The sequence below is a fragment of the Gracilinanus agilis genome, chromosome 2 (genome assembly GCF_016433145.1).
Source record: "Gracilinanus agilis isolate LMUSP501 chromosome 2, AgileGrace, whole genome shotgun sequence".
NCBI classification, from domain to species: Eukaryota; Metazoa; Chordata; class Mammalia; order Didelphimorphia; family Didelphidae; genus Gracilinanus; species Gracilinanus agilis.
The window spans coordinates 661,474,129-661,493,297 of record NC_058131.1 but is presented as its reverse complement, the minus strand read 5'-3'; the positions used below and the strand labels follow the sequence as shown (position 1 = coordinate 661,493,297).

The 19,169-nt window shown below is 36.5% G+C and overlaps 1 protein-coding gene across 1 annotated transcript in view; it reads right to left on the bottom strand.

Moving 5' to 3' along the window:
* The window catches only part of MAT1A (methionine adenosyltransferase 1A), a 39,054-nt gene extending 29,568 nt beyond the window's left edge, over window positions 1-9,486 (bottom strand). Inside the window, exons 1-2 of the mRNA XM_044665799.1 lie at window positions 9,180-9,486; window positions 1,134-1,211 (exon numbers count right to left, since the gene is read on the bottom strand). Of these exons, the coding sequence (XP_044521734.1) occupies window positions 1,134-1,211; window positions 9,180-9,273 (172 nt within the window). The 5' untranslated portion in view covers window positions 9,274-9,486. The remainder of the gene's footprint in view (window positions 1-1,133; window positions 1,212-9,179) is intronic.
* Between the last annotated feature and the right edge of the window lie 9,683 nt (window positions 9,487-19,169).

Genomic DNA, 19,169 nt, shown 5'->3' with positions numbered 1-19,169 from the left:
AACTCAATACTCATTTGGATATTTAAATCTCTAAAAGAAGAAAATAAAATTTTTCATGTAACCCAGAAGAGATAGGGCCCCTATTCCATTTGCATCATGGCATAAAACTAGAAGCAGTTACTATCAATTGATGGCAGAAAGGGCATCCAAAAAGTCCTTGGGAGGCTAAGATGTTAGGCTTAATCTAATAAAATAAAAAAAAATTTTAAAGATTTTTTCACTGAGGTTAAAAAAAGTTATCTCAAACATATAAGTAAGAATGATATGGGTTGATGGTGTGATGTAACTGTCAAAAAGATCATTTCTACATCTTGTATTGAGAGACATAACATTGAAGATTATGAAAGTGGTGATCCCATCATACTCTGCTCTTTCTGCAAGATCTGGAAAAATTAAGTTGTTATGGGTACAATATTTTAGGAATGATACTGATAAGCCAACAAACATCCAGAGAAAAATGACCAGAAGAGTTCAGGTTTTCATAAGTATACTATATGAGGTTGGGTTGGGAAAAACAGGGAATAGAGATTATGTGTTGTTGAGGTTCACATAGCTAGTAAATATCTAATGTTGTATTTGAACCATGGTCTCCCTGACTCCAGACCCAATATTCTTTCTACCATAGCACCTTGCAGAAATAAGAACTAAAGGTCAAAATTGTAGAAATGTAGACCGAGACTTGATTTAAAGCAAAAAAAAAAGCAAAAAAAAAAAAAATTAGAGCAATATAGAAGTAGAATAGGCTGTTTTGAGAGGTAGTACACAAACACACACACACACACACACACACATACACACACACACTCACTAGAGTCTTCAAGAAAAGGGTTGATAATCACTTCCTAGCTACATTGTAGAGAGAACTCTTGCTCAGCTATGGGATGATCTAGATCAGTGGTTCCCAAACTTTTTTGGCCTATCACCCCCTTTCCAGAAAAAATATTACTTAGCGCCCCCTGTCACATATTATCACAGTTATTCACAGCTCCCAAATGCACTTGTGGCCATCACCTCCTCCCTGGATCACTGCAGTACCCACCAGGGGGCAGTGGCACCCACTTTGGAAATCACTGATCTAGATGGTCTTTGAAGTTCCTTCCAATTCTAAAATCATCTGATTTTGTGATTCTTACCACAAGCAACTTTGGCATTTGGGTCTTGTCTGAGATGGGCATCCAGCACAGCATCACTGATCTGATCACAGATCTTATCTGGAAGAAGGAGGAAAGTATGAGTATGAAATAGTAATTATATAATATATGACTAGATTAAATAAATATATATAGTTAGCTATTAAAGGCGAGATTACAATGTTGAGTATTGATGACATGAGAAATCATTTCAAATATTGTTTTTAGCATTTCTCCTCTCCTTCTTCAGCTTTGGGGTAATGTAGATTTTTGTCCTAATCCTGGAATTTCCTGTAGAGAAAAACCCATGCCAAAAACAGTTACTTCAAGACCCTCAGGGCAATTCACAAATGTTCTTCTAATAATGTTTTCATCCATCAACATATATTCCTTAATTCCTGAGAGCACAACTGGAAAAGTCCTAGAAGCAGACACTTGAGCACTTAAAGAACTTCAGCAGTAACAGGTTGAAGCTAGGGCAATGAAATCTGATTGGACTACAGGCTGGGCTTTTTGTTTGTTTAATGATGAGCAGGTTAATGTTGGGAAAACATAGAAAGACCTACATGAAATTATGAAGAGTGAATTGAAGGCAGCTGGGTAGCTCAGTGGAGTGAGAGTCAGGCCTAGAGACAGGAGGTCCTAGGTTCAAACCCGGCCTCAGCCACTTCCCAGCTGTGTAACCCTGGGCAAGTCACTTGACCCCCATTCCCCACCCTTACCACTCTTCCACCTATGAGACAATACACCGAAGTACAAGGGTTTAAAAAAAAAAGAGTGAATTGAGCAGAACAAAGAGAATACAACATACAGAAACAGAAATATTGTTTGAAAAATGATTTGTCTATGTCTACCTCCAGAGAAAGAACAGATAAATAGAAACAAGTAAGACATAGTTTTATATATGCATATATCTTTTTTTGTCAAATGATGCCTTTTCTAATGGGGACAGGGGGAGAGGGAGGGAATTAACTGGGTATTTTAATGTAGCAAACAAAAATAAATTTTAATTTTAAAAAGATTAAATTCACTAGGTTCAAAATGTTGCATTTTAGTAGAAGTAAGTGCTAAAACGAAAGTGACCAAGATCTGATCTGATCAGTATTTCCATTCAAGATATTTTCATAAGAAATTCTCTAGCCTTCCCAGGTGATATATATCCTCTTTGGTTTTAATGGAATGAATAATTCACTAAATGCCCCTATCTTATACTAGCTGCAATTGATAAAAGAGAACTCTAGTCCACAGTTTGTCATTTGTTCTCTTTAGATTTACTTTGGATGCCTTCAACAACAAGGCTATTTGTAAAGAGGGACTCCAGAGCTGCATTTCCCAAACTAATCTGGCCATAGAGCAATTCAGAGTCTCACACATACCAACAAAATCACAATGCTGTTCAAAGAATATGGAATTGCTTTGGCACATGGGGAGATCAGATGAGTAAATTAACATCATTTTCATACCAAAAATACCATATTCCATCATATATGATATCTAGATTATTTTATATTTATATATATTTGTATATTTTATTTATGTAAATAAATTTTTTTAGAAAAAAATATAAGATTTTCCCATGAACCCCTATTCACATCTTGAAGAGCATAATGTTTGAGGAAAATGTCAGGGAAAAAAATCATCTTATTACTTATTTCAGAACAATCTGAGATGATTCATAACACTAGGAATAAAAAACATTTGGAACTTACAGATACAGTCTCAGATGTCAAGTTCAAATTTCAAATTAGCTACAAGGATCAATTCTTTAAATCACTCCTCCCTCTATTTCTCCAGGAAGGAATAATTACCAAGAAGAGGAAGACACAATTGTGTGAATACTATTAATTCTACTGAGAAACTGCTAAGAACGTAGCCATGAAACCAGAGTTACTGTATCTGAATTGAATTAGGCTCTGGTTCGAATAGATAACAAACTTGAAATGTGTTTATAATGTTGCCTTTTTTCCATTTCCCCTCCATTATTTTATGTGATATTTACCTGGCATTACTAAAGTTTTTTTGCATATCCCAGGTTCATTTACCAGTGGGAGTTTGCTTATAACATTTTTTGCTTCTATTGTTTTTAATATCCACACCTATAAGAGATTTTCAATTATTTACATAAACAATATCACTCTGGGAACTGGGTAACTGAATTTAATTGGGATGGTAAATCTGCCAAAACATTATTATGTCATACATTCCCAAATCAAATAGAATTTTTCTTAGTATTTTCTACTACATAAAATAACCCACTACTCTAGAAATAGAAAGCTAATCATATATACAAATATTTTCCTCTCTGGGATTTTTTTAATGAAACTAAAAGAGATACATATCTGGGATACTTTCACTCTCCAGTGCTTTAAGTGTTACATTAAACTATACATCCAACATTTCACAACTCACACTGGCAAATTGTTTTCAAAATTCTTAATCTTGCTTTAATACACAGAGCAACTACCAAAAGGTAGAACCTGGAGAGCCTGTGATGGGCTACATATCAACCATATAATGATAGATTGGAATGAATAACCTCAACGACAATTTTAATGAAGCACTACAGGATCTGCTACCTTGTCATTTACATGAGAGGGATTAGAAACAGGAAACAAAATCTCATGTTGTTAAATTACCACAACTGGGCATACGTTCGTACATACAGAAGAGGTAGCCAAAATTGCAGTTGACTGAAGAAAGGGTATAATCACTAAAGTTCAGTTCAGCAAATGTCTATTAGATGTCTACTATATGTAAAGCAGTATGTTAGATTCTGGGGATTTTCAAGTCATAATAAAAGTAATAAAACAATCCTTCCTTTTAAGCAACCTTATATTCTATTGCCAGGTGCTTTAAACACCTCAGGGTATCTTTGAACCTCCATAAATGGGACAATCAGTCAAAAACATTTGGCATACATTCACTCTGTGTACCTACTAAGTGTCATTGAGGATACACAGAACAGGACAAGCTAATGGAGAAGAAGCCTAGTCCTGGACACTGAGATCATCTCAAAGTTGGCCAGTATCTCCTAGGTTCTCTATCATGATTGACAATGAATAAAGATTGTATGCTCGTTTCCTAATGGTCTATTGAGGCAGGTGAGTAGGGAAGCAAAGCCTACCTCTACTTATGTTGGTCATCAATGGTTAGCCAAAAAAGGAGCCTTTCCTTATGACAAACAAGAGCTTGGGTACCAAATACTCATGGGAGATAGCAATCAAAATTACATACTCTGTGAGCATGCTCCAACCAAACTCAATAATTCAGTCTACTTTTCACAAATATCCAATTAGAGGCCAAAGGAGTTCTAAACAAATAGAAACAATAGTACTTCAGAAATCTGATGAAATTTGTTTTTTTTTTTTACCTGATATTCCCTCCACGTGAATAGGTTTCAACCCCTTTATAACATAATAGCTATTCTTTAAGAATTGGTGAAGCTGAAAAATGTTATCACTGTATAGCTGAGAGCATGCGGTTGAACCTCTTAAAATTTAACTAATCTGGTCCTGGAGACAGATAGTCCGAGATCCATATTAGAGCTTTTCCAGCTTGGTAAAAAAACTCTGACAGAACTATCTTGATAGCATAGCCATTGAGAACTCTGAATTCCTTCCATGCCACAATGAGGAATCGAAGAATAAAAATATCTGGTATGTTAGAGGACACATCTAAGGCATGACAGAACACATTTGTATATAATACCAACTTCAGCAAAATGCTCTAAACTTAAAGGTTGACTAAGTTTGAGGATTAGTTAAAGAATGTGTTCCTGGTCTTCATGAAGAAAGTTCAAGTGAGTACACAGTGAATAGAATGCTGTACTCGGAGTCAGGAAGACGTGCACTCAAATTCATTCTCAGACTAGCTGCATGACCCTTAACCTGTTTTCCTGAGTTTCATCATCTGTAAAATGAAGTTAACAATAGCATCTACCTACCAGGATTGTGAGAATAAAATAAGATATGTATAAAGCACTTTTATAATAAGATATATGTAAAGAAATTCTAGCTATAATTTCAATTGTGATTATTACTAGAGAGCAAGCTACAATAAATAATGGTGATAGTCCTTGCTAACTACCTTCTTTTTCTCCCTATAAATATTAACACAGTCAAAATGGCAAAGGAGCCAATGTCTCATGATGCTAATCATTTTGGACTTGGAGTCAGTAGACCTGGGTTTGAATTTACCCCTCAAATATTTACTAGCTGTGTGACCATGGACAAGTCACTTAACCTCTAACGGTTCTCAGTCTTTTAAATGGGAGATGACAATAGTTTATTACCTATTTTCCAGGCTTGCTGAATAAATGTGAGTAGTTTTCATTCTCATATAATTTTAAATGATGATCTCTCAATACATAAATTAGTTCATATTATAATTGTGGTTATGCCTTTATCATTTATACCGATACTCTTTTTCAAAGGAATAATAACTAATTCCTTTTCCATATTGCCTTCAAGGTAAATAAGTTTCCAGCTGTTAGTTATTACAATCATCCTTTATGGATGGTTTATAATGTGCTAATCCCTACCCAGGAATCTTTCAGAGGGACACAAGTCTGGCATTACACCTCCTTTGGAGGTCTAAATAAGCAGTAGATTCCATTGCTGAGAAGTAACAACTTTTTTGGTACTAAAGAACTATTGCTCCTCCTATACAATCTAAAGAAGGGTATAAGATAAGTTAATATTTATTAAGCTCCTAATATAAGTAAGACATAATTACTACACTTAAATAGCTTGTAATCTATCTGTAGAGATCAACATGTGCCTTTTTAGTTATTTTTTCCCAATTACTTGTAGATACAATTTTTACCAATCATTTTCTGACATTTTGCAATCCATGTTCTCTCCCTTCTTCCCTTCTTCCTCCCCTCCACTGCAGGTAATATGATATAGGTTATACATATACTATCATGTGTCACACATTTCCACATACATCATGTCATGAAAGAAGACACATATCACTTACATAAGAACAAAAACTCATGACGAAAATAAAGTGAAGAATGGTCTGCTTCAATTTGCATTCATACTCCATCGGTTCCTTCTAGGGCCCTGGATAGCCTTTTTCATCATGAGTCCTTTGGAGTTGTCTTGGATTTTAAAAAGGATGTATAAGAATGCCAAATGAGTGACACAAGATAGTAAAGACTTGACGAGTTGAACAGAGTTTTGACTATGGTTTAATGAAGGGGATGAAAGGTAGATATATTCTATTTGTGTTTATTTTTATTGGCTTTGTTAATTATTGTAGAGATAATAATACCATAATTATAATCTGAAGTTTCAGTATAAATGTTGCAGTCTTGATTTCTCTCTAGTACCAAGTATAGTAAGATGAAATTGTTTATATTATTTTTTAAATAATCTATTTTGAAATAAATTAAAATTTTAACTTTTTTAGTTATTACTTTGAACTTTCAATGATATATCCATGGAGCTGTGATCTCATTGGTATGGGCACTCACTGTAACCACTAAAATCATAGTCCATCCATCCATTCTTGCTGATCTTCTGTTACTCTTGCTCTGGGGGATCTACTCACTATGTTGGGGCTTTCTTCGAGATCTTTTTCTTTTTAAAACCCTTACCTTCCATCTTAGAATCAATACTTTGTATTAGTTCCAAAGCAGAAGAGTCGTAATGGCTAGGCTGTGGGGGTTAAGTCTCTCACCCAGGGTCACATAGCTAGGAAGTATCTTAAGTCAACTTTAAATCCAGGACCTCCCATCTCAGGGTGTGGCTCTCAATGCACTGAGCCACCTAACTTCCCCCTCTTCTAGATCTCTTGATGGATGAACTAGAGAATGTTGGCTGTCCCCATTGAGAGCAGGGACTCCCAGGACATGCCCGTTCTACCTCCTTTCCTTATACCCCTCTTTTATTATATTCTTAACAACACGTTTATGTACAATTATTCAGTGATAATAAGGAGCTACTCTCTGCTGCTTTCAGGTATTTAATGACTCAAAACTACCTTACCTCAAATATGATACATGTTAAATTTCCCCAGAATTGGTGGCATGTGACTATTCTCATATAATGGAAAAATTAAAACAATAATTTAATGAATTGTTAGTGAAGGAAGATAATGAATAGGAATCCATCTAAAATGTGATACTCTATAAGCAAAATCACTAATTAATTTACTGAGTTTTTCATTTGTCAGCTATTCAACATATTAGGCTTATATAGTCATGGTCTTCTTGAAAGCCCAAACTCATCACTGGATACCCAAGGTCCTGAGTTTTCCCCTAGGACAAGAGAATCAGAATCTCTTAATTGTCAGGAAACAGACTAGGAGAGTAGAAGATATAACCGATAACAAGTATTTACTAGATTAAGTTTGTTTGATTTGAGTAAACGTGTTATGTTGCAATACATTTCAAATGATCAACAGAACTCCTGTGAAGTACTTAAGCATATGCTAGATCCATGGAGTTGAGGGTTGCCAAAATGACTTGTCATGTTAGTTGAAAGAAAAAACCTTATGCAAAACTCCAAAATACACCTGAAGTTTCTGCTCTCTCTGCATTTATAAAGTCTACACAAGAATAATGCCAGAGTCCAGCAACACCTGGAATTTCAGTAATGCCTTCAGGCTAGCAAAGCACTTTATAGAGATAATTTCATATGAGATTCTCAGTAACTCTGTAAGTTATCTACTATAGGTATTATTGGTCACATCAGAAGTAAAGTGATTTGCTATTGATCACACAGCTAATAAGTGTCAGGGGTGAAATTTGAACCTGGTTCTTCCTAAAAGCAGGTCCATGACTCAATCTACAATGCCATATCGAATTATTGGGAAAGCATGGCATAAAGTATAGACAATTGGCTTCTGAGTTACAGACCTGGGGTTTAAATACAGCCTTTGCTAAATTGATTTCCTGGTGTCAAAGAAGTTACTTCACTTTCTGAGCTTGTCTTCTCATCTGTAAAATGAGGAGATGGGACTAGCTGATCTCTAAGTCCTTTCCAGCTCGAAGCCTGCAGTCCTACGATCTCAAAGGTCTCTTTGCTTCCAAATCTTTGATCCTATGAACTTGGTCATGGTTACAACTGTCAAGAATGATGATTTCTCAGCCCAAGTTCATTTTTTATATGTCTTTGCAGGAGCAGGAAAGCAAATAATTCTCTTTCCAGGCAATTTTTTTTCCCTTCACATTTCCTAAATAACAAACACTTGATAGGATTTCTTTCTTTCTAAAGTACATTCACTTAACATGGAAAACTCAGTGACCCATGCCCTTGTTTGAGGGAACATTTTCTGTTGACTCAAGCTGCAGGTTGGTGGCAGGTGATCATTCAACATTTTAAAAAATATATAATTTAAGATGTCCTAAGAGAATGCATTTACATTCAGCTAATTAACTTTGCATTACCAGTACAAGCAACTCCATGCATTTCCTTTCTTAAAAAAATGTATAAAATAAGATGATAGTGAGGCTAAATACACTGTTGTTTTGTGCCCTGTTATTTTATGCTTCTATTTTGGTAGCTGAGAGTTCAACCTTTCTATGGACAATGTCTTATTTTTTTTTTAAGGCTGCAATAATGTGGAGTTTAAACTCAATCCACTCTTATTGATAGAGTTATTATTATGGATGCTAATAATATTAGATTTATATAGTGCTCTAAGGGGGACAAAATACTTACATATACTATCATTTTATCTTCATAACAGCCCAGGTAGGTTGATGCCAATATATTATCCTTATTTAACAGATAAGGAAACCAGATGTTAAGTAACTTGCCCCTGGCCACATAATTAATAAATGCATAAGGCAGGATTCAAATTCAAGTCTTCCTGATTCCTCATCCAAGGCGCTACCTGCTATATTGTCTAGCTGTTCCAGTTTGTTTCTTTTTAGAGAAATAATCACAAAAGTAATACAGACTAATATGAGCAGCCCTCTTCAATGCCATTGTCAACACTAACTGGATTCTTCTTTGGGCAACCACCCACATCTTCCATTCCATGTCACTAGTTGCTAGTGACAACGTTGTGAAGCCACTCTCACACAAGCTAACTTACCAGGATGCCCTTCTCCTACAGATTCCGAAGTGAACATGAAAGCACCTTCTTCACTCAGAGAATGGTCACACAAGCCATCCACAGGTCCATTCATGTTGCAACACTTTCCCTGTAAGTTTCTTCAAAGGGACGCTTGAAGGTTCTGATTGATTGCACCCAGGTTTCCTTTGGAAGTCAAAAGGAATTTTTCCTCCCCACCAGAGCTGTTTCTATCTAGGAGGCTGCCTCTGCCTGTAGAGCTGTAAGCAAGAGTGAGTAGAACAAGGATGTGTGAGAAACTGAATGAGTGAACTGAATGAGCATGTGCCTCTTCCCCCTATCCAAGTCTCTGGCTGATTGGATCTTTAGTTCTAGTTGCTCCTATATATGGAAAAGTGAAAGTGCCTGAATAATCATGTGAGAAAATTGGAGGAGTCCATTTGCTGGGAGGAGAGGGGAGCCTTTTTTCTTTGAGGGAATTTCTATAAACTCTGATCACTCTCAGCATAAACTTCAACACTGCCCTCCAAAAAGCCCCATGTTTTTGCAGAAGGGAAAAACCTATGGGATCATTTATTATCTCCATTAGGAATCTATGGATTGCTCCAATTTTAACATCCCCCTTGAAAGGATGGGAATGTTTTCACATGTGTACTGTTGTTGCATGAAAATAGAAAAATGTGGAATCAAACTATTTACTAGAGAAATGTAAGAGACCAATAATTGGTTTTGAGATGGGGGAGGGACTGTAGCATAACATCTTTGTTGTCAAAAGTTCATCTTATGTTTCTTTTCAGAATTTCTTTTTAAATATTTTTTTTGTCCAGTATGGACTTCATTTGTATCTATCTTTTTGAGCTTATCACTAAAAGAAAGCCAAAGCTAAATTCTGCCTTTGGTTTTTTGTTGTTGAAGTACAATTTTAACACGGTTTCATTTTATAAAGAAAGTATGACTCTTCTTTGTTTTCAACTCTTTTTTGCCCACACTAATTATTAGAAAAGGTATTTCAGCCTCTATTGGGTTGTTATATTAATGACAAAATGAACTGTTAACTAAATCAATTTTCTCCAAAGTTACAACAGAGAAAACTAGTTTTCTTTTTGAAGAAAGTATTTTAAAAGTGAAAAATCATTCCTGGAGCATTTCAGTTGTGGGAGAGTAAAATTTTCCCAGAGCCTTCAGGATAGAGATATGATATTTAAATGTATAATACCTTAAATTTAAGAACTTCTAGAGAATCCTTGTTCATACTGTTCATTCTTACTAGAATCTTAGATGACCAAAATAAATGAACCATATTTACAGGTAAGAAGATAATATACTCCTAAGAGCAAGGCTCTCTCATTTTTCATTGCATTTCAAGTATGTTTAGATTCTTCTTTAATTTGATGCAATAAAATAAAATTAAATCATGTTAAAAGGAACATTGGGATAGATGGAGAAATAGACTTCCTCCACCAAGGGAGAACAAGAGATCAACCAAAACCTAATGTCAAACACTGCAAAAATAGCAAAATGTGAAAACTATGACCAGGAACCATGATGACTATATGTATATGTGTCTTCAATATACACGTATTTTTAAGTTATAAAAAATTACCATTCCCTTTTGGCTTGAATTCCAGTCCCAAAAACAACAACCAGCACATTGTTGTTTTTGCTAATTGCTCAGCAATAAAAACCACATTTAGAGACTTTACTACCAGCAATGAAATAAAACCAAATGTAGGCAACAATCCCCAGAGGTTAAGCAATGGGACCTTGCATTTTTATTTAGCAATATTTAGCAAGGAGAGAGCTCTTTTAAGGGTGGGATTAGTAAAAAGAGACAAGAAGACCAATGGCAGGAGCTAGATATGAAAGGAGAATCACATTAGGACATGAGATAACCTTTGGTATTATCAGTATATTGGGATTCACATTGTTTACACCTAAAATGTTTCATCATCAATGTGCTTTGGCAAATTTCTTCTGCGTACATTTGTTTCAAACAGGAGGTATAGTGGGCTAATGTTTAATTTGGACTGTAGACCCCAGTTCCTCCCTCAGTTGGTGGTTTTATTTGTATTTTTTTAATCCATTAAACAATTAAAACTTGTTTTAAAACAAAGTTGAACTGGTGAACAATTATCTAGGAGTTAGAATGAAGCAAATCAGTGTTCTCATTATTCTCTCTTTTGCAAGGACAACATAAGCAGTAGAATAGCCCCCTTTTTAAGTTGCTTAAAACAGCATTAGAAGACAACTATCATTTGTTATATAAAAAGAGGGGAAAAATTCATTGAAACTATGCTAGTCCCTATTTAACTCCAGGCACATCATTTCAAATGGGTCTCAGTTTCTTCAAACATAAAATGAGAGGTTTGGATTCAATCAGCAATTTTCAAATGTTTTGTGTGTCATAGAGAGACCTATTTTGCAGTCAGGTGAAAGCTAAGGACCGCCTCTGAAAATCATGTTTTTATATGTATGAAACACAATACATGGGATTATGAAAGAAACAAAAGGTTAGTTGAGAATAAAGATGCAATTTTTTTCCCAAAAAGTTCCCATGTCCCTTCCCTAATATTTATCTAGTTAGGAATCCCTGTGTGTAAATTATTGCTCTCTTCAGGTCCCTTCTACCTCTAGATGATATTGACAACTGCCATTTTATGGATGTTTGCAAAGTGCTTTGTAGACATTCTCAGTTGAGACTCCTTACAAGCCTGAGAGACTGGTGATACCCTGGGATGGTTGGCTCTCTTTTAAAGATAAGCAATCTGGAGCTCAATTAAGCAACTTGCCCATTATCACACAGTTAATTAATGCCAGGAGCTGGATTTGAATTTGAGTTTTCTGAACTTCAAGCTTAGCATTCCACTCACTGGGCCACACAACTTCTCTGAATGCTAGAATCTTATGATGCCAGTGCATAGGAAAGTGATCCTTTAAAAAGGTATTCAAAGACCTCTCACCCTCTATTGGGACTTCATTAAGGAACTGTAACCACTCCAGGGCATGGAAGGGTAATCCCAGGCCACCCCCTCCCTTACTCTTCCTTAGATCTCAGGTTTCATGCTGTCTCCTGGAGAAAAGTGAATAGGAAAGGCTAAAGAAAATGAAAAAAAGTGTTTCCTAGGAAATTCAGACTTGTTTGCGATCATCATGGATGATAATTCCAATTTAAATTACTCATATACTGGGTTTGCCTTCTTTTAATGCTCCGTCCAGTTCCAGAAACTTGTAAACTATGTAACCTTGGACAAGTCACTTCTCTTTGCTTGCCTCAGTTTCTTCATTTATAAAATGAGCTGGAGAGGGAAATAACAAACCACTCCAGTATCTTTGCCAGGAAAACCCCAAATGGGATGACAAAGAGTCAGACATGACTAAAAATGAGTAAACAACAATCAGTTCCTGAAATTTTGTCTTTTGTTTAGCATATCCTAATTTAAGAGATGATATTAATTTTTTAACCAATATATATTATTTTTGTATACTGCAACTCTAGGTGATACTGACAATATAATGTTTAAAAGACATAATCCGATCCTCATGATCTCTTACTGATCCACATTTTCAATGATGCTATTAAGGATCTACATGAATAAGGAATATACTTTGGGCTATTCTTAGAGTTGTGGGGATATGTTGCACTGATCTATTCACACTCTATTCCCTCATTCTGCTTTCAACCAACAGTATACATTTACAATACAAGTAAAAACTAGTGCAAATCCACTTTTGCAAATCTAGTTTTTTTCCTACAAATAGGGGCACTTAATGAACTTGGTCTCCTTTGTACTGAATTATAACTGAACTAACATGATAGAAACTCAAGAAGTCAGTATTTTCTGTTTTGCTGGATAAACTTTACCTTCCAGGGTCAACAAGCCAACTGAATGTTATAGATCCAACATTTCCTTATAAGTATATTTATATCTTTGAGAGAAGGACCTGGTTTATTTTTATTCTTGGGTCCCCAGGGCCTTACATATAGCAGATACCTAATAAATGTTTGTCAAGTTGAATATGAGATTGTCTTAGTGTCAATACTCCCTCCACTGGTACAGATTATAGTCCTACCTATACTTTTTAATCCTGTGCAATTCAAACCCTTGCACTCCCAGAAGTCTTCCACACACAAACCATCAAATGCTAGGGAGACTTTCTTCTGGTTATATATTAGTGTTATCAGTTCAATATTTGTGTTGTCCATAAAATGAGATGGAGAAGGAAATGGCAAACTGCTCCAGTATCTTTGCCAAGAAAATTCCAAATGAGGTAACCATTTTTATTTGTAGTGTTGTACCACCAGACCTGGAGTCAGGAAGACCTGAGTTCAAATCTGATTTTGAATATTTTTTAGCTGTGTGACCCTGGGCAAATCACTTAATCCTAATTGCCTCAGCTTCCTCATCTGTAAAATGAACTGGAGAAGGAAGTGGCAAACCAATCCAGTATCTTTTCCAACAAAACCCCAAAGCAGGGGTTGGACATGAAGAGTTGGACACATGCAACTGAAAAATAACCATTTTGTAGATTAGGAAACTCCCTCATAGGTTATTTCATGGTTACAATTGTTTATAGAAATATTAATTTTATTTTAGTTTGTAGAGTTCAGAATAAAAATAAGATAAAAACAGTAGAGTTTTTTTTAAGGAAATGTTTATATTCAGAATGAATGACTCTGTTATGTATACCATATCCCTTCCTACTCTTTTCACTAGAGGCCATTCCTTCTTCTACTTCCCCCAACTCAAATCTAAGAAAAAAATGAACATAAATCCTTCCTCCTGATGGCCACTTTCAGATCATTCCTCTATACTACCCCTCAGTGATATCTGATTTTTGTATTGGTGATTTAAAAAAAAAAAAAACACCTTCTGTCCACCCATTTCACTTTTCAACTTCATACTGACTTTAGCATCTTGTCTATGGTTTTCTTTTCTATATCATCCCCTATTCATGCCCTTGAGGATTTCAGTATTCATGTTGAATCCCTTCCAATAACCTGCTCTGCTCACTCCTCAGTCTACTCAACTTCAATAACCTCTTTCTTGATCTCTGCCATAATCACTCAAGAGACCTCATTATCTCTCAGATTTGTTTCCTTTCTAAGGTATGGAATTTTAAAATTCTAATTTCTAAAAACAAACTCCTAAAGCTGGGGGGAACCTCTTATAATAAGTATCTCTGATAAAGGCCTCATTTCTCAAATATATAGATAACTGAGTCAAATTTATAAAAATACAAGGCATTCTCCAATTAATAAATAGCCAAAGGATATGAACAGTTAGTTTTCTGATGAAGAAATCAAGGCTATCTATAGCCATGAGAAAAGAATGCTCTGAAACACTCTTTATCAGAGAAATGCAAATTTAAATAACTGAGATACCTCCTCACACATATCAGATTGGTTCATATGACAGAAAAGGAACTTATAAATATTGGAGGGAATGTAGGAAAATTGGGACACTAATGCATTGTTGGTGGAGTTGTGAACTGATCATTCTAGAGAACAATTTGAAACTATGCCCAAAGAGCTTTAAACCTGTCAAATACATTTTGATCCAGCAATGCCACTACTAAGTCTGTATCCAAATAAAGATTTTAAAAGGCAGGGATAGGAGAGGAAAGGACCTATTTATACAAAAATTTTTATGGTAGCTCTTTTTGTGGTAGAAAAGAAAATTGGAAAGTGAGGGGATGTCAAATAATTGGGTAATGACAAACTGTGGTATATGGTTATAATAGAATACTATTGTTTTATTATAATAAATGATGAGAAGATTTTAGAAAAAAATGGGAAGGCTTATATGAACTGGTACAAAATAAAGTGAGCAGAACCTGAAGGACATTGTACACAGTAGCAGCAGTATTGGATGATGTACAGTTCTGAATGACAACTATTTTTAGCAATAAAGTGATCCAAAACAATCCGCAAAAGTTCATGATAAAATATGCCATCCACAGAGAGCAGCCAGGTAGCTCAATGGTTTTAGAGCCAGGCCTGGAGATGGGAGGTCCTGAGTTTAAATTTGGCCTCCAATAGTTCCTAGCTGTGTGACCTTAGGCAAGTCACTTAGCCTGCATTATCTAGCCCTTAAGGCTCTTCTGCCTTGGAACCAATACTGTGTATTGGTTCCCAGACAGAAGGTAAGTGTTTAAAAAAAAAAAAAAAGCCATCTACCTCCAGAGTAAGAACTGATGGAGTCTGAATACAGACCAAAATATACCATATTTCGCTCTTTCTTCATTCTTTTTTTAGTTTTGAGTTCTCTTCCACAAAAATGAGTAATAAGGAAAAATGTTTTCCATTGTTACATATGTAAAATCTATATCAGATTGCTTGCCATTTCAGGGAGGGAGAGGGGAGAGAAAGAAGGGAAGAATGTGGCTCATTTTTTTAATGGAAAAAATGGTGACATATGAAATACTTATAACAACCAGGTTAAAAATAAATACATAAATATGAATTCTGAAAGGGGGAAAAAAAAACTCCTACTTTTTCCTTTTATCCACTCTCACTTACTTTATACCTTTTCATCAGTCTTTCCTCAGCAGGATTTCTAGGCCCTTATCCCTATTCTCTGGATCCATCTCTCCTCATTCTTGATTTATTTTGTCTCCATACTTACCAACTTTGACTCCATGAGCTGCCACTTTAACCTTCACTTCTCTAACTCCTCCCTTAGAATTACTTAATTTTCTGTTCTGCACTAACTTCCATGGAGGAGAATAAAGGCAGTGAAAGGAATGGGTTCTTCAGCTAACAATGTTGTGAATAATTTAGAAGGATGGAATCAGTCAGCACCCAACTGGGTTTAAGACTTATATGTGCCTTTGAATACAACCAAATGAAATATGTCTAGCTTGACTCCCTGTTTTTCTCCTGGCATTGAACTCACAGAGCCTAAAATTCAGACCTAGCTTTTCACCAGCAACTCTCCCTATTTGTGCCCTTTGTATATTTTTGTTGTGAGTTTCTGAGTTTGATCTTTTTTTCCATTTCTGACTCCACCCTCAACCTCTACTTGGTTAGCAAACTGCCACAAGCACTGGTCAGGATTCAAAAAAAAAAAATGGCATTTCTTAGGTGCCTAACTATGCATCAGATGCTATGCTAAGTGCTATAAATGCAAAAACAAAAACAGTCTCTTCCTATTACATTCTAATGGAAGAGGATAGGATAAAGATGAAGACTAATTTAGTGATTTCATCACTATAGGGCAGTGATGGCAAACCTTTTAGAGATGGAGTGCCGGGCCTGACCCCCAACCTATCCCCAGACTGAATGCTGTGCCTGCCTGCCCTGAAACTGAGTGCCATGCCATGCCCCGCTCCTCATCCCCAAACACTGCCCTTTACCCTAGACAGGGGAGAGAGGAAGCACTCTCATGGGGCTGCTGGGTAGAAGGGCAGGTGAAATGAGGAAAAACTGCAGGGCCATGGAAAGGGGAAGGGAACAGCTCTACCCTAAGTTTCTCTGGCTTTCTAGTAACCAACTCTGGTGGGTGTGTAGCAATCCAGGTATACATTAATCTTGATATTATTTTAATAGTGCTCAAAAACTGACTCTTGTATTGCTTATGATTGATTTCTGTAACCTTGAGTTAAACTGAACCTTAACCTTCCCAAATTCTTAAAATCTGAATCTGGGTGGAGTAAACTTAACAGCAGTCACCCAGATCCCCTTTTCATATGCAATGATTTCCAATGATAACATGAAGCCATTTGCCTTTTGTGTCAGAGTAAAATTTCGGCCTGGTTTAAATTTTTGGGAATCAAAGACTTATCTCTGGTGCCCTGAATTTTTAAGGGGCTCAAGGGTGGCCCCCCAAACAGTTTAAATGCTGTTTGGTTGTGGCTGTCCTAGCCTGTGTTCTTGGGAGACATGGTGGGGCCCAATGCTGTACTTTGGGACACTCTTTGAAAAATTTGAGACCTGAAGCCGTCCAGCAGCTTCACGAAGATTCCTAGTGGGTTGGACACTTAGAAAGGGGAACCAAGGACTGAGTGAAAATGGGTTATGGGTTAAGGATTAATGGAAAGAGAACATAAGGCGAGAATAAAGACACACAGACACAGAAAGTTTTGGTACAAGGTAGACAGACAGCGAGTAAGCTCTGATGGTCAAGAGCTTCATGGTTAGGAGCTCTGATGGTTAAGAGCTCTCTTGCCAACTGATGTCTTGTCACTTTTATTGGGGTTACAATAGTATGGGGGGGAAGGGGAGAGGCCAGTGGCCTGATACATTAACATTATGAGGTAATCATCATAAAATGCAAACTGCCAAAACCTAAAACAATAAGTAGAGCTAAGATCAGGATCCAGATTGGATATGGCCTAAGGCATCTACTGATGTTTGATACCTATGTTAATTGATCATTGAAGGAAAAGTAAGGAGACTGAGATAACTGACTCTCTTCTGGGGTGTAGCCTTAGGGAAGGGCTAGGGATTTGGCAATTTGACTCAAGATTACCGAGATCAATCATTAGCAGTATAAGAGTTAAGTTTTTTTTGAATACTTCTTAAAATAATATCACAATTAATGTATACCTGGATTGCTACAAGACCACTTCAACTTTAATTGGGACAGGATCATGTAAAATGTCCAGCTGTGTGCCAGGCAAAACAGACACATTTTGTCTTTTTAAATCGATCTGCCATCAGATTCTTGTGGTCTAAAGTTTGTATGTCTTGCCATGCTTTTATAGCCTCTTGGTGAGGAATTGTCTCCTCAAAGAAATCTGTAGTATTGCGTTTTGTAGTTACAGTTTGCCATGCTCTTTCAGCAGCTAGTCCAATTGGATTAAAGGTTTGTTCTGAATATAACAATTGCCTATTAAGACTTCTGAATTTACCTGTGCCAGTTAATTCATCATAGATAATATTTACATGGTGTTTTTTGTTGATTCTAGCTTGTTCCTCACATAATTCCTGAAACAATAACTTCCATATTATGAAATCTTTGGCATTAAGCACAGATCCAGCTAATTCATACCAAAAATCTGGTGGTAGAGATTGCTGGCTAATCTCGGCTATCAGCAACATGGTGTAGTGAGCTGCATTACATACTGAATGACACCATTCCTGAGAGCTTGAAGAGTTTGGAATTCAACATCTTTATGCTTTTCTAAGCTTACTTCTGCATTCTCAGGATTATCTCTAATTTCTGTTGGAGAAGCTGATTTCTCTGCTTTCTCTTCTAGGGTTAGGCTGGTTGTAACCCTGCAGTTAGTACTGAGTGGAGGAGGAGGAGAAGGTGTGAGCTGAGCCCTAGTCAGCTCATCAGAGTCAGGGGAAGTTGGGTAAGGTGGGGAAGGAATAAGCGGAGTGTCAGGAAGCCTATCCGCACTAAGAGACTCTGAGTAATATGGTGGAGGGATAGAGTCAGCAGGAAAGAATGAAAGTGGAGTGGTTAGTTTAGGTAGAGGATCAGTAAGCCTAAGTGTGGAAGCAGTAATCAAAATGGGAGCATCAGCCTTTGAAGGCTGGAGCTCAGGAGATGATTCCAGGAGAAGGTCAAGCTGAGAGTCTACTTAATTCTGGGAAGGAAAAGAAGTCATCAGAGGGATGGGTGGAGCAAGATAGATCGAATTCAGGTTAGAAGGAAAGTCTAACAGAGAGGCAGGTTGGGACAAAGAATCTTGAATGGTTTCTGCCTCTAATGCTGTCCAAATGATCTTCCAAGTTAGCCAAACTGATGGCATGACTTTAAGTCCCTTTTTTTGTGCTTTTCTTAAAGTCTGTCCAATTTGGTCCCACTGTCGTACATTGAGTACTCCTACTTCTGGGAACTCAGGAAAACATTGCAAAATTACCTTAACTAATGCCTGAAGTTTAGCTTCTGTTACTCTATATCCTTGTCTCTGTTCTAAATATTTTATCGATCGTATGTAACCAGTGTGAGAAGAAAGTTTCTGACCCATTTTCTAGTAGTCAGCGACTCACCCAAAGGCCACTTGAGGTCTGTTGACCGTCCCAAGCCCTGCACTGCAATCTTCCTCTCTGGTGCCAAT